Source organism: Andrographis paniculata, unplaced genomic scaffold (assembly GCF_009805555.1).
Source record: "Andrographis paniculata isolate CXL003 unplaced genomic scaffold, ASM980555v1 Contig82END, whole genome shotgun sequence".
Taxonomy (NCBI): Eukaryota; Viridiplantae; Streptophyta; class Magnoliopsida; order Lamiales; family Acanthaceae; genus Andrographis; species Andrographis paniculata.
The window spans coordinates 2,124,902-2,140,039 of record NW_026137620.1 but is presented as its reverse complement, the minus strand read 5'-3'; the positions used below and the strand labels follow the sequence as shown (position 1 = coordinate 2,140,039).

Genomic DNA, 15,138 nt, shown 5'->3' with positions numbered 1-15,138 from the left:
TAAATAATTTTTTGTTATGTTGTCGTGTTATATTAGTTTTTATTGGTATGAACCTAAATTAGGTTGAATGATTTAAAATTGAACTTAGTTTTAAATTAATTTATGAGAAAATTATTAAATTATGATTATTTTACGTATGTAATAAATATATTAATCAATATTAATATATTATAATCGAGTCGTCGTGTCGGGTTCGAGTTGAGAGTCTCAACCCTAATTCAACCCGTTTACTATCGTGTCGGGTTCGTGTCAGTCCGTATATATAAACGAGTTAAAATATTTGACCCAGATCCAATTATTTCGTGTCGGGTCAATTTTTGTCGGCTCTAATCTTGTTATTTATGTCATATGTTATTGTTTCGTTTAATATTCTAGGTTAAAAATAAAGCAAATGTATACCGTTGAAATGTTGGTTAATTTGTGAGCATTTTTCTGGAGTTTGGTCTTAGTGTTTTATTTTGATTTTGATTATTATTTTATTTTATTTTTTAAACTACAGTTTTAATATAATATTTTGAAATATTAAATAGTAGTACTATATTTTAGAATGTAATAAAAACTTTTAAACGTTATTTTGAATTAAATTCAAATTGCATTAAGATTAGGAACAACTCAAGGGTGGGTTTAGTTTAGGTTTGAAATTATTTAAATAATTGTGAGATTTTATAGGATGATATAATGTATTTTTTTTTATTGAGAACAGTAGTGTCTTTTTATTTGAAATAAAAAATAAATTCTCAAAATATTTAAATAATTTTGTAAATACTAAATAGAATATCCATATTGAATAAATATTTTGAATATCATTTTGTATTTAATGCATGTACGGACGAAGTATATGATTATAAGAAATTTAGAACATTTGTCTAAATATTTTTAGCATTATATTTTAATAAAATATATATAATATAAGTATTATTTTGTACATACTAAAATTTTATATAATTCAAATAAAAATTTGTTTATTTATATATTTATAATTAATTTAAAATATATATAATATAAATATTATTTTGTAAATACTAAAATTTTATATAAAATTATTTAATTATTTTTTTTTTAGTTTAGAATGTTTAAGATTTTTTTTATTAGATATTGAAAATTGTAAAAGTGTTATAAAAATATTTATTTTTATTACAGTTAGATTTTAAAAAAATATCGATATTGTATCAAATAATCAGTATGTACAAAAATACAATTTTTTTTGATTATCTATATACACTGAAAATATCTTATATATTGTTATCATGCAAAAAAAGTCATATTGTATCGAAATTTTGAAATTTTTTCAATATTTTTTTTACGAGTATGTATGTTATTTTTGTAATTCAGTATTTTCATTCGTAAATTCGGTATACAAAAATATTTGTACGGTACGGTAAAATATCATACCAAAAATTTTGTACCGTACGTATGCGATGTGTTATTAAATTTGATATGTGTTTATATAATTTTTTTATTACATTTTTTATTGTATAAATTACATTTCAGTTATTAAAATTATTGTTATTATTATTATTATTTTATCTAAATGCATGTATTGATTTACAATAAATACAATTATTATTTTTATTTTTGAATAATATCAGTAAATAAAAATTCAATATTTAAAAATTAAAATAAAAAAATATTTTAACTTTTAATTTAATATTTTATTAAATAAAAATATTTAATATAACACTTTATTACATCCATTAATCAAACTAATTAACTATCCCATACAATAATTCTTAAACTGCATGGCCAAAAAAATTGGACTAATTTCATGGGACTGAAGGAGTACTAACTACCATAAATTTATATTGAATATACGTATTTACATACATATTTTGAAAATAAATATTAAATAATTTTAATATTTGTAAATTTTATGATACAAAATGATGAATAAAAATTAATTTAATTTATACATATTGCATTCACTGTTTTTTAGGTGTATACATATCTCATAAATAAATAAATATCTGTAACTTAAACTGACAGCTTCCCTTGCATCCCCAAACCAAACCAAACCACCGCGACATGGCGGCGATTGCGGCGGCGGCGGCTTTCTCTTCTCTCTGTCTCGCCAGAACCTCCGTCATTCTCCCCCGCCACCGTCTCCGGACACTTATCACGTCGTCTCTCTCCACCAACTCCACCACCGAATTCAACATAACCTTTGCACCGCCCAAACCAAAACCTCAGCACCCAAAGCCGTCCGTCTCCGAATCGGAGTCCTCCGATTCCCCTGACTCTGAACTCGGAGATCAGCTCTTCATCCCGTGGATTGTTCGGGGGGAAGATGGCAACCTCAAGCTTCAAATGTCGCCGCCCGAGGGTTACCTCAAGGCTATGGCGATCCAGAAGACACAAAAGAAGCAGAAGAAGAAGCCTAAAGAGGATAAAACTGCAGCTAATAAAGACAAGCCTCCGGTAGCTTCGTCGGCCGAGCCGAAGTACTCGAAGGCGGCTCGGAGGTTCTACAACGAGAAGTTCCGGGAGCCGCCGCAGCGCCTCGCAAAGGTGCTGGCCGCTGCCGGAGGTAACTGCTGTGACTTTTATTTGCTGCATTCTTGTGTTGTACATTGCGGTGCTCTGCTTGTACGTTAGCGTGCTTTCGTGAATATGGATGTTTTGATTCAATGTTTGATTCGTTTGAGCTGACATAAATGATGATTTGGAAAGTATGCTAGGATTATTTTCTAAGAATTTGAAATCTGAATTTATATGATCTCCATCTCTAGTTTCAGTGAATTCAGGCACATTTGGAGCTTAGGGGCAACATGTTTATTACATTTGTTAGTTGGGAACTCAAGAAAGAAAATGAAATCCGCCATACCTATGTGGTCATTGAACGTGTGCAATCCTTTACTTTGTTGGGCACCACTTAGAATAAGATGTCTGATAAGTTACTCGAATTGTATAAATTTAGTATCAGAAGATTTGAACTGTGAGAAGGGTATTGATTAGGGAGATAAGTATCCAAGAAGGATAAACGTTTGTAAGCTATATAATTAATTTCTTTGCAAATGAGGTGATCGGGTAGTGAAAAGCTCTCTATATAGCTATACTTAGTGACTATAATTTGTGGGGTTGGGCTCAATCATTTTTCTATGTTTGCTTTGCCCTTTGTCGTTAATGTCTTTTTTTCCCTTAATCTCACTATATGTGGTCATCTCTAGATGTTCTCTCATAGTTGTCGACTGCCAAAATTTTATGCTGAGTGTCACCATGGCACTGACAGGTACTGGTTAAATCAAATGGTTTGGGGGTGATTATTGTTTGTGTATATGTTCACAAGAGTCAAACCTTGTTTTGATGGTAGCATCGTCCATTGAAGTTTTACTGCATTAGATTTAATATTGTCGAGCTGTTACTTGTATTTTATCTTTTTTTTCTTTTTTTTTTTTTTTGGTTAATGTTGGTAATTGACAGTTGCATCTAGGAGAAGCAGCGAAGAGCTGATTTTTAATGGGAAGGTGACGGTCAATGGTTCTGTATGCAATACACCGCAGGTTAGCACCATTTTTAATGCAGTGCTTGAGATTTCTGCAACTACGCTTCATTTTTAAGGATTCTGCAAAAGTTTATCTCATGCATGTGGCATTGCTCTCGTGCCTTTTCGGGTGATAAGGACAGACAAGAGTTGATCCTGCCAGAGATATAATTTATGTTAATGGAAGCCGCCTGGCTAAGAAGCTTCCTCCAAAGGTTTATCTTGCTCTAAACAAGCCAAAAGGGTTTGTGTACACTTTTACTTTTAATTTTCTTGGCTCCTTATTTTTATTTTCAGTGTGTCTCTGGTCGAGTTGATATAAAAGTGTATTTTCGCAGTTATATATGCTCAGCAGGGGAAAAAGAGACGAAATCTGTAATGTCTCTATTCGATGATTTTATGAAGAGTTGGGTACGTGTATTCCAGATTTATAACAAATTTTACATAGTGTGCACCTGTATCTTTCTACTTGTTATATCTGCTTCGTTACGATTTTCTCATAATCTCTTCTCAGAATAAAAAGAATCCCGGAATACCAAAGCCACGTCTCTTCACAGTTGGCCGGCTGGATGTTGGCACCACTGGGTTGATTATAGTAACAAATGATGGTGTGACTTGAACTATTAATAGATATACAAGTTACTTTCTTGGATCGAACAAATCTTCTGATTACTGGCTATTGTATTTTCAGGGGAGTTTGCTAATAAGGTTTCACATCCTTCATCTAATTTAACAAAGGAGTAAGGCTTTTAATTCTTTTCTTTTCTGTTTACTGGATAATCTAATGATATTGATAATTATGTTCAATTGTTTGTTTTGTTTACTTTGTCTCACTCTCCTTCGGTTTTGTTTTTAACCCAAAATGCATATACCTGTAGATACAAGATAATACTTTTCAGTTCTGACGTTAGGATGATCAATAGTTTTATTTTTGATTTTTTAAATGTGTTTACTATTTTCTTGATGGCAGATACATTGCAACTATCAGTGGTGTTGTAAATAAGCGGAATTTGTTTGCTATAAGTGAGGGAACAGTTATTGATGGTGTCCATTGTACCCCAGATTTGGTGGAGTTGCTACCACCACAACCAGATATTTCTAGGCCCCGGATTCGTATTGTAGTAATTTTCTTTACTCTATACTGGCTTTTTAAGCTTTTGTGTTTTCTCGAGCTGTTCATATGTTTTTCTCTTTGGGATGGGTGAGGTAATGCATTACATTATGATGGTTACGGGTAGTGATATTTCATATCCTATTTCTCAAGTATTTTATTCAGTGGAAACTAGCCGTTTGGCTGATAATAATAGCTTGAAATGCTTGCTAAGTCCTACTTATATATGTACAAATTATGCAATGGATGTCCTTACTTTTAAGTAATTCTACTGTCATTTTTCTTGTGCATGAACGGCTATCTTGAGATTATTAAGATTGTACTCAAATTCACTCCATGATTATGTTAAAGTTTTAGGTGTTTGTTGTGTTCTAAGTTAATCAAGCTGGTTGATGTTTCCTTTATGGTGCAGGTTCACGAGGGAAGAAATCATGAAGTTCGAGAACTTGTAAAAAATGCTGCACTTCAGGTAATGTGGAGTTTGTAGTGCCAATGACTCCTGAAAACTGATTAGAAAGTTGCCCTATCAAAACTGGAGGATTTAGAGACATTATTCTAGTCAAAACATTATTATAACCTTGATTCATTTGATTATCATCATTCACATATTTCTAGAATAATCATTTATTGCCAACTAGATGATCCATATGGTTCTCTGTACATAAAAAGTAGCAACAAATTAATGTGCTTCCACTATCGTGCTAGATACTCGTCTGCTAAGTTATTTTTTGGTATTTAGCTTTTGTAAATGTTTTTCTTGATTCAGCTTCATGCATTGAAGCGTGTACGCATTGGTGGCTTCAGACTTCCAACTGATCTTGGGTAAGCATATCTTTTTTGGATCGGCATATGTAATGTATATATTTACATTTTACTATGGCTTCGTAGAAATACTTGCGTGCGTGCCCCTTTACTTCTCTCCTGATGGTAAAAAGCCCAAAATTTAAGATATGTTGAAAAGTGATATTTCATTCTGTGGTGTTAAATGCATTTCTTCGATATTGTACATCATTGATTCAACTTATGCATTCTTCCTTCCATGCTTCTCATTTGGTTTTGTGGGACAGAATTGGAAAACATGTGGAACTAACGGCTGCTAATCTGAGGGCACTTGGTTGGAAGAGTTAAAGAAATTAGTCCTAAATTCACATTCTCAGTATTGAATTGTAAGCAACAATGGGGTTGGCATTGCAGAGCTAATGTAGCAGTAAGCAAGTAAGTATATCATAATATGGTGTCTAATTGTGTATGCAATTACTACTGTAGTTTGAAATTAATTATACCATACTTGTATAGACAATGCCTAAATTATCTGTTTTACCAAATAGAAAAAAAATCATTTCTCTCTTTTTTTTTTTTTCAATTCTCTAAAATTTTATTTTCTTCTATTATTTCTTTCATTTCATTCTCTACGAGACACATTCTTGACGTCAAGATTTCTCTCATTTCATTCTCTACGAGACACATTCTTAATGTCTTCTCGGCGTGAGGTTCTCTCGCGAGACATGTTTCCTACGTTTTAAATAGTTGTCGTAATTCTAATTCTTAGAATGTTTAATAAGTGTTCCATTCCAAAATGGATTTTACGTTTTAGCTACTTTTTGCATTCAACTATTATTAACTTGGGTGTTCAGTTTTGCAAAGTGAATTTAATTAGTAAGTATTGTACTCCCTCGTCTCATATAATTTGTCTATATTTTCTATTTTTGTCCGTTCTATGTAATTTATTTTTTTCTTTTTCTGGAATTTTAATCTTAATCTATAATTATTTTTACTAATACACCCTAATTTTTAGTGATTCCGAATGGTAACTGCGTAGTTGTTGCTCCTTGTTTACTTATGGGGTTTGTTGGTCTCCATGAAGAATCTTATTTTTTGTTTGCTGTTTTGTAACTATTCATTTTCTATGGTTTTCTAAAGCACGACGGATTTTTTTTCTTTTTTCTTTTGATGTAGTAGGTTTACGATAATTGTGTTAATGACATGTCCTGTAAATGATCATATGTTGTGTTACATATTGTTATAAATATGTTGCGATATGTATAATATATGTTATTTACTGTATGATATATGTTGATTTTATAAATAGATACTATGCTGACTTGAGATGATCGTGTATTATATCTTACTTTACTTGTTTATATAAAAAATATATATTTAATACAAAATACTCCTTTCGTCCAGCTACAAAGTATATATATTTCTATTTTTATATATATTTCTATTTTTTTTTGGACGTCTAACTACAAAGTAACTATTTCATTAAATATTTTTATTTTTTCACAAATAACCTTATTGAGAGAGTATTATAGTATTTTTTTATATTGGGGACAGTTAAGGTTACTATTTCCTAATTTACTAATTGTACTACCTAATTTCTAATTTATAGTATTATAGTTTTTGTTCCAGGTTATTATTTCCTAATTTACTAATTATACTACCTACCTAACATATAGTAAATATCCTTACAATTTACATTATATTGCACAAATATTATTACTTTTATATTATACAATATTAATAGGGATATTTTTGTCCTTTTCACTAAAATTTATTATAATATTAATATTAAAAATTTACGTAAACGGCAACCTTGCATCAGAACGGAGAAAGTATTTCATCTTTAATAATAATAATATTTAAAAATAAAATACTATAATATAATATAAAAATAATTAATTTATATATATTATATTTTAATAAAAACTTAAAGAATATAATTATATTATATTATATTAAAATTTAAAATTATAATTGAGATACCAAATTTAAATAAGAGTATATAATTTTTTAATTATATTCAAATTATTAAATATAATTTATAAAATTTTAAAATAAATTGTAAAATACAAATAATTCAATATTAGATTGTAGTTTTATTTTTAATTTATATATTATCTTTAAATTGAAAATTGAAAATATAAATAACTAAATTTTAAAAATATAATTTTTAAACTTTAATTAAAAATATTGAAATATATTTAATAAAATGTAAAAATAAATTATAAAAATTCTATTAAAAAAATATAATTATATTAACCCGTATGTTCTTGAAAGTAATTTTAATGATTTCTGCTTTCAGCTTCCGGTTATCTTTTAAGAATCCAAACCGCCCTATCTTAATTTGTTTATTTCAATATTCTTTCTTACAAATATAATTATATATTTGTTTACATAATTTTTTTTTCTAATTGGTTCACTTTATATTTTTGGATATAGATTACGGTAGTTATTAAGAATTGTATTGGTAATATAAAAAATAATATTTCATTCGTCCTAATACAATAGTTTTATTTACATTTTTTTCTATCCAAAAAACGTTTCATTTCTATAAATAACAATATCGCTTTAAAATTATCATTACTTTTTCATCATTATTACACAATTGCCACTATTTTTTACACTAATACACTCACAAAGGTAAAGAAGTCTTTTACCCGTACTTTTTACCCACTATCAATATAATATCAATATTTTTTAAATATCGTGTCAAACACAACCCATACTATAATTCTGGAAGAAGTATTTTGTATTGAATGCTTAATTTTTACAAGTTGGTAAACTATATTTATTATATTGTTTTAACGTAGATTTATTGTATTTTTTAAAATAAAATTTATGGCGAATTGTGAAATTTAAAAACAGTGAACAAACTCTAATTAAACTTGATTATTATTTTCTTTAATTCAAAAAATTTAATATTTTAGATATATGTTTAAATATATGTTGTTATAATAATATAAATATTGTAATATATGTATAGATATATATATATATATATTTAGAGAGATAAAGTAAGAGAGAAAGAGTATTTGAATAAAGATCAATTCGTGTGTAATTTTTTATTTCACAAAATAGATATATTTATACATGCATTACAACATGATAAGTCATTAAATAGATGACTTGACAAAGACAACAAATGACACTTATAAATAATTGCAATTAGTCATAACATATGTATAATATATACATAATATTATAATTTCAATATATAATGTAATTTAAAATAAAAATATAAAGTTTTAGAAATTTGAAGAATATTATAAAAATTCTGATAAAATATTAAGAATATAATAGATAATTAGATAAAAGAAGTTTTTTAATAACATCCTTACCCTTTAAATTTCCTTCTACAAATTGATGGAGAAAAAAAAAAGAAATAAATTAGCTCCTCGTCCCCACAAAATATTGTAAATCAAACTAAAAAATATATTTAAGTGTTTGTTTATGGAATTGATTTTTGGGTTTAGATTTAAAAAAAAATAAAATACTAAACTTTCAAACCAAACAAACTATTATCTGTTTTCAAAATAATATTAAGCAACCTAAATCAATATACAAAAATTATAAAAAATCATATTTACTGTACAACAAACACACCTTCCTAACAATGATGGTTTTCTCTTCAAAGAATAAGTTCTCTTTAGTTTTTTGCTACTCGGTGTATACTTTTATTTTATAATTTTGGTCTAAATTCAATTTATCAGTTGCTTTAGTATATGATTGCTTTTTTGAAATTGCATTTTTTTTTTTAAATTTGAGTACATTGAAAATAGTTTTCATTCGAACTACCAATTAATATAGCTAGTTATAAGTACGTGCAATTTGGGAGTACACAGAAGATCCTTCTAGCTCCTATTGATCTCGTATTAGTGCGGACATCGCCAATGTAGCTAACATCGAATCATGTTAAAAATCTCCCACAAATTACGAGGAACTACCTTCACAAGGAAGTTTGATTCGTGCGAGAAGGGAATATGACATTACACACATTATGATCAAGAACATGAGAAGTAATCGCCGCTTGTATTGGTGGCCTGCTAGGCGTAGTGACAGCAAAGTTCAGTCTCATGGTATCATCACTTACATTAGATAATTGTATTGAATAAATTATTAGCTTAAATTTAAATTAATAGTATTTTCTTCGATAAAGTAAAAAATATCATAATTGAATTAGCTTTTCCAAAATTAGCATTCCCGTCGAGTCCAATAAAAAAAAAATGAAGAAATTAAAATCAAGAAAATGTGCCTCTTTATTGTAAATTGCATAATTGAATTTTTGATACTGTTTGTTTGCAAGTTTAAGATAAAACTCAGTGTTTTTATTATTATTATTATTATTATTAAGTGAACAAAACTTTAACACGATACATCTCAAAAAAAATAAATCCAAAAATGTAAATGATAATTACTTAAAATTGAATGAAACATGAATAAGCTTTTCAAAATACTTTCGCTTCTCAAATATCTTTCTAAAAAAGTGAATATATAACTAATCCATGTACTTAAGTGGCTGATGGACATTCCACCATTGCCGTCAATTTTTTAATTTTTTAATATAAAAAATTACATATATATATATATTTATAATTATATTAAATTGTCTTTTAATTATAATCATTATTTTTTTCTATTTCATAGACATATATTTTTATAATTATATCAAATTGTCTTTTAATTATAATCATTATCTTTTTCTTTTTCTATTTTCTTTTTTTTTATTTGTTACTCATGTTGTGTTGTAAAAAATTAAAGAAAACAACGTTTGATCGGTAACAGTAACTTGACGTTCAGCCACAAGTATATGTGCTGATTCCGCCACTGCATTTACTAAAACACTTCAAAATAAATTTAAATTGATAGAACAAATCAATAAAAGCCTGTACTATATCCTCAAACGCTCACTAGCCTTCAAAAGTGAATACAATGGATAAATATTGTAGTAAATTGTGTGTAATTCCAAATACAAGGTTTAATTTGTTCGACATATATAACAACCTCCAAGGATTTCTCCTATATATGTAACGTGCTCCACATCAATTGTCAAACTTCGTAGTTCATTCTAGTGAAACTAAGTGAGAGCAACTTGTAAAAGCCTACCTAATAAGGTTTCCTTTTTTTTTATTATTATTTTTTATTTTCGGATCGAGCAAATAATTTGTTTATCAAGTTGAATTTAAGCGCGGTTTGATAAAGATTCAAGTCGAGTTTCAAAGTGAAAAGTTGGCCTTGGCTTGATAAAACTCTACGCCTTTGTCGCTGTCCATTATTGTTTGTGTCGCCGGTTTGTTATTTTCATTAATTCATGTCTCGGTTAGTTTTTCTCGTCTCTGTAATAATATTTGATGTATTGTTTTTCAACTTTTAATGCATCATATTATATTTTCAACTATATGTATTAAACTTTCTTACATTATAAACCATCGCAATGAAGCGTGCATCCGTGTTCTAGTATATGTATATATACATGTCTTCCTTGCTCGATTGCACATCTGTTTTATATTTTCTTGTTTTACATTTTCTTCTGGAAGATATGTTTCGACTATGCATAGTCATATTAATTAAGAAGACAAATCATTTACATACACGTAGGGTGGGAAACAACATTTGCATTTTGGTAAAGAGACACTATGTTATAAAGCCAAATTATTACTTATCGGTAATTTAATCAAAATGTAATCAAAATTATTTCTATTGTCGAAAATCAATTGATGGTGAAAGATACATCTATATGGAAAGTTAAAGTTGAAGCCATTGGAAACTTTAGATTATTATTGAGTATTTGTTACTATTTGAATTTGGTTGAGATTTTTATGGTACCATATTTAGTCGAAATTTAATTACGATCTATATTTTGAACAAATTCAGTTTTGTCTATTCCAGAATTCAAAATTCGTTAGAACTAGTACCTTATTTGATAATAATAATCATCATTTGTTTAATTGTATGATTTCATATAATGAATTAGTTATTGAACATATTCATATAGCTTCTATGATTGCGGATCCACTTAATTGCTAAAAGGTTTCCATATAAGGTCTAAAGTGAGCATGTTGCTCGTATGAGAGTGGAACCATATATGATATTTTGGTTTAGTGGGAGTTAATTAGTAATTTTGAAATACTATTAAAGTTACTTTATTTTATACTGCAGTATTCAGTATACATTGTTTAGTATTCAATTTTAATTTAGTACTCAATTGTTCTGAATTAAAGTAAATGTGGATCAATTGGAAATAGGCATGTTAATATCACATTACATGAAAATTTCCATGATATGAATCCGCACTTGATCGAATCTTAGGTTATATTAATGTTGTGACCACTGATCAGTCTCATTGTGATAAATACAGTGATGTCTATTTTGATCCGTACTGATGTGACTTACAAATAAGATTGGTAATATACATTAAAGAATCTGATAGCAAAATTCCATAAGCTCATAAGGTTATTCAGTGTACATTTACCCATGTAGAAGATTGTTGAATTAAAAATCCAGTTAAATGGAACTATTTGGACTATCGGTCAGATTAAGTCTATATTAAGTAATTTATTAATTTATTGGATTTAGATGTATTTAATAAGTGCGGGTCTCCTATGTGCAGAAACCCGGTAACTTATTGATTGAGTGATGAGACCAATTAATAATAAGGGATATAAATAGGGTTGTGATCCCAAGTCAACATCCATTACTTTTCATATCTCAGCGTGAAAGTAGCAGCAAAAATCTTAGGGGTTGCACCCTACATCAATTTGTAGATCCTAATTTGCATGCGCTATTGAAATCATGTTAGACGGCGTTTGGTACAGAGAAGGGAATTGCAGAGAAATAAGAATAGAAAATAGATTTGAGAGAAAAAGAACTGAATAGAGAATGAGAATGAATTCTCTTGTTTGGTCAAATAGAGAATTCGGTTGACAAATACAAAAAAAGGCAGCTATATGAATGGATCAAACAAGAATAAATGATAAACCAAATAAAAAAAATTCATGAACGAGAATTCATGAAAAATATTTTTGGTGACTTTTTTTAAAAAAAAATTATAAATTATATACGATGTTTTTTAAGATTATATTTAATACAATTTCTTAAAAGATCGTAAAAATTAAATACTTTGATTTTTGTAAAATTGAAATAATATAATTTTTAAAAAATTATAAAAATTTTATAATACAAAAAAAGATAAAAATAAATTAAAAAAATATACTGCAACATCATTTTTCTCTATTTACTTGCATTTGAGAGAGAAATAAAATTAGAGAAATAGAAATAATTTATTTCTTAAGTACATTTCTCTGACATCATTTCTCTATACCAAATACAACCTAATGGCTTTATTTATTATCTCAATTATTTCAACACAACAGATATAAGCTTAGAATTAAATTTCGGATAAGTTCCAACATGCAGTTTGTTTGTCGCCCTTAAAACTTGCCTACTTATGCCCCGAATAGTATTGTAATTTGCATTCGAGGATGTTGGTAGTCATCGATTGGTCAAGTGCTTTGGTCCGTTTATATATTTATATGTATATACTCCCTCCGTCCCACATACCATGTCTACGTTGTCGTTTTTGTCCGTCCTACATTCCATGTCATTTTTCTTTTTTGGAAAATTATTACGCACTTTAATCTCATTTTAAACTTTTTAATTTATTATTTTTTAATTTTAATTAAACTAATTAGTTATCTTAATCTTAATTTATAATTATTAATATTATAGGATAATTATTTTCACTAATACATTCTTAATTATCTACTAATTACACTCCTCCTAAAATACCGTGTACACAGTGTAGCAGACACGGTATATGAGACGAAGGGTGTACCATATAAGAGGAAATTACTATGGTTTACATGGATGGGCTGTGGCCGGGCTTCGAACGGGCCTAAATTAATGTCGAAAAACTAAGTATATTATACCATAAAAGATCACAATACACTTTAATTAAAAGTAGAGATGTGTTACTTTTATTTTTATATCAAGGGGCTTATTAATTTCAAAATTTTTTAAACCTTGTCAAGTTTCGGGCTAGCTGAAAATTTGATAAGTAAAAATATTTTCCCCACCTATTAAGTGTGTTTGCTTACGTATTTTTTTCGACACGATTTTTAATATATATTTATTATTTCACAAAAATTAATATTTAACTCAAAATATTATTTTTTAAACGGACACAATTCTCTATAGTTTATATTTTAAAAAAATTCAAATGAAAACGTTAAACAAAAATTATAATTATTGTTAATTACATTATAATCAAATTTAAGTATTCATTTGTTTTTTTTTTAGTAAATTAAAAAATAATTTTAAGATTTTATTTAGTAAAAACATATAAAATGATTTTGATATTTTTATTCTTACGGAACAAATAAATATCTTTTATAAAAATTAAGAATATTTTAATATTTAAATATAATTATTTTACTATAATTTCAAATAATATTTTTGAATTGAACGAAAATAATAAAAAAATATAGTTTCTCCGTTGTGGAAGAAGAGTGACGTTTTCTACTTTTCGATTTTTAAACATTAGCATTATATAATAGACATGGATCAGTTATTAATTTAAATTCAATACCTAATGCAGAATACCTTAAATTATAATTACTTTTAATTATATTATTTATAAAATTTAATGGTGAAAAAGAAAATATTACTACCGTAAGACATTCAACACAATTCAACAATGATTTTATCAGCATCCAATCCATGCTCTTATATAATACTCCCTCCTTCCTATAACTAGATATCTATTTGTTTATTTTTTTACGTAGTTTTAGAAATATTAGTATTATATTGGGATGTAGTAAGAATAAAATAGAAATGACTAAAATAATCTTATTAATATGTGTGATATAAAAATAATGACATTTGTGTAATATATTATAAGTTGTAAGGGTATTTGTAATGTTAGGTAGATAATACATTTACTAAAAAAGAAAATGTATACTTTGTTATGTGCCAGACTAAAACGAAAAAATAGATACTTTGTTATGAGACATAAGAGTATAAAATAAGGAAATTTTATACTAAATTGTAAATTATAAGTATATTTATTATGTTAAGTAGGCGGTAAAATGACTAAGAACATTCGTTACCGTCACTCTCTTTCGTTACATTTATCATTGTCTTTTCAATTTTTATTATAACAAAACACATTACTTTTAATAAGAAATATAATTATCAAAATTTATTACTTTTATAAACAACTCATTACCTTTAACAAAAATAAATAAATTAAAAACTCTCCAAAAAATTTTAAATTTCAAATTTTTAAAATTTAAATTTAACATAAATTATCTATAAATATATTTAAATTTCATTTCATATTCAATTAAATGAAATTACTAATGAAAATATTGATCTTTTCAATCAGTTTTTAAATTAAATTATTCGACAAAGTTTGACAGTAAAAAAATTATTTTCTAAGTTATATTGGTAATATATTTATTTTATACATTTATATTATATTATGATTCTTTTTTATGTTATTTTAAATTGATATATATGTTGATTTATTTAGAATATTTTCAGTTATTAAAATTTATATATATTACTCCCTCCGTCCCACATATCATGTCCACGTTGCCGTTTTTGTCCGTCCCACATACCATGTCACTTTCTTTTTTTTTTTTTGAAAAATGATTACACACTTTAATCTCATTTTAAACTTTTTAATTTTAATTTTTTTAAATTTTAATTAAACTAATTAGTTATCTTAATCTTAATTTATAATTATTTATATTATCGAATAATTATTTTT

The 15,138-nt window shown here is 27.0% G+C and overlaps 1 protein-coding gene across 2 annotated transcripts; it reads left to right on the top strand.

Moving 5' to 3' along the window:
- The first annotated feature begins 1,959 nt into the window (after positions 1-1,959).
- Positions 1,960-5,940, top strand: LOC127241522 (putative ribosomal large subunit pseudouridine synthase SVR1, chloroplastic). 2 transcript variants are annotated; one of them, XM_051260627.1, is made up of 10 exons: positions 1,961-2,524; positions 3,418-3,497; positions 3,622-3,722; positions 3,817-3,889; positions 3,993-4,086; positions 4,170-4,218; positions 4,449-4,599; positions 5,002-5,058; positions 5,356-5,411; positions 5,657-5,940. In XM_051260627.1, exons 1-10 carry the CDS (start codon positions 2,023-2,025, stop codon positions 5,715-5,717), a joined length of 1,224 nt encoding a protein of 407 aa, XP_051116584.1. In that variant the 5' UTR covers positions 1,961-2,022; the 3' UTR covers positions 5,718-5,940. The 2 variants fall into 2 exon arrangements, with proteins under 2 accessions (XP_051116586.1, XP_051116584.1); XM_051260629.1 differs by lacking the exon at positions 5,657-5,940 and having other exon boundaries at positions 1,960-2,524; positions 5,356-5,415.
- Positions 5,941-15,138: the final 9,198 nt, after the last annotated feature.

Excerpts from the sequence above, each read along its gene's own strand:
- LOC127241522 (XM_051260627.1), top strand. The coding sequence starts at position 2,023 with ATGGCGGCGATTGCGGCGGCGGCGGCTTTCTCTTCTCTCTGTCTCGCC. Across the intron at positions 5,059-5,355 it reads TAAAAAATGCTGCACTTCAG|CTTCATGCATTGAAGCGTGT; the intron begins GTAATGTGGAGT and ends TTCTTGATTCAG. Across the intron at positions 5,412-5,656 it reads AGACTTCCAACTGATCTTGG|AATTGGAAAACATGTGGAAC; the intron begins GTAAGCATATCT and ends TTTGTGGGACAG.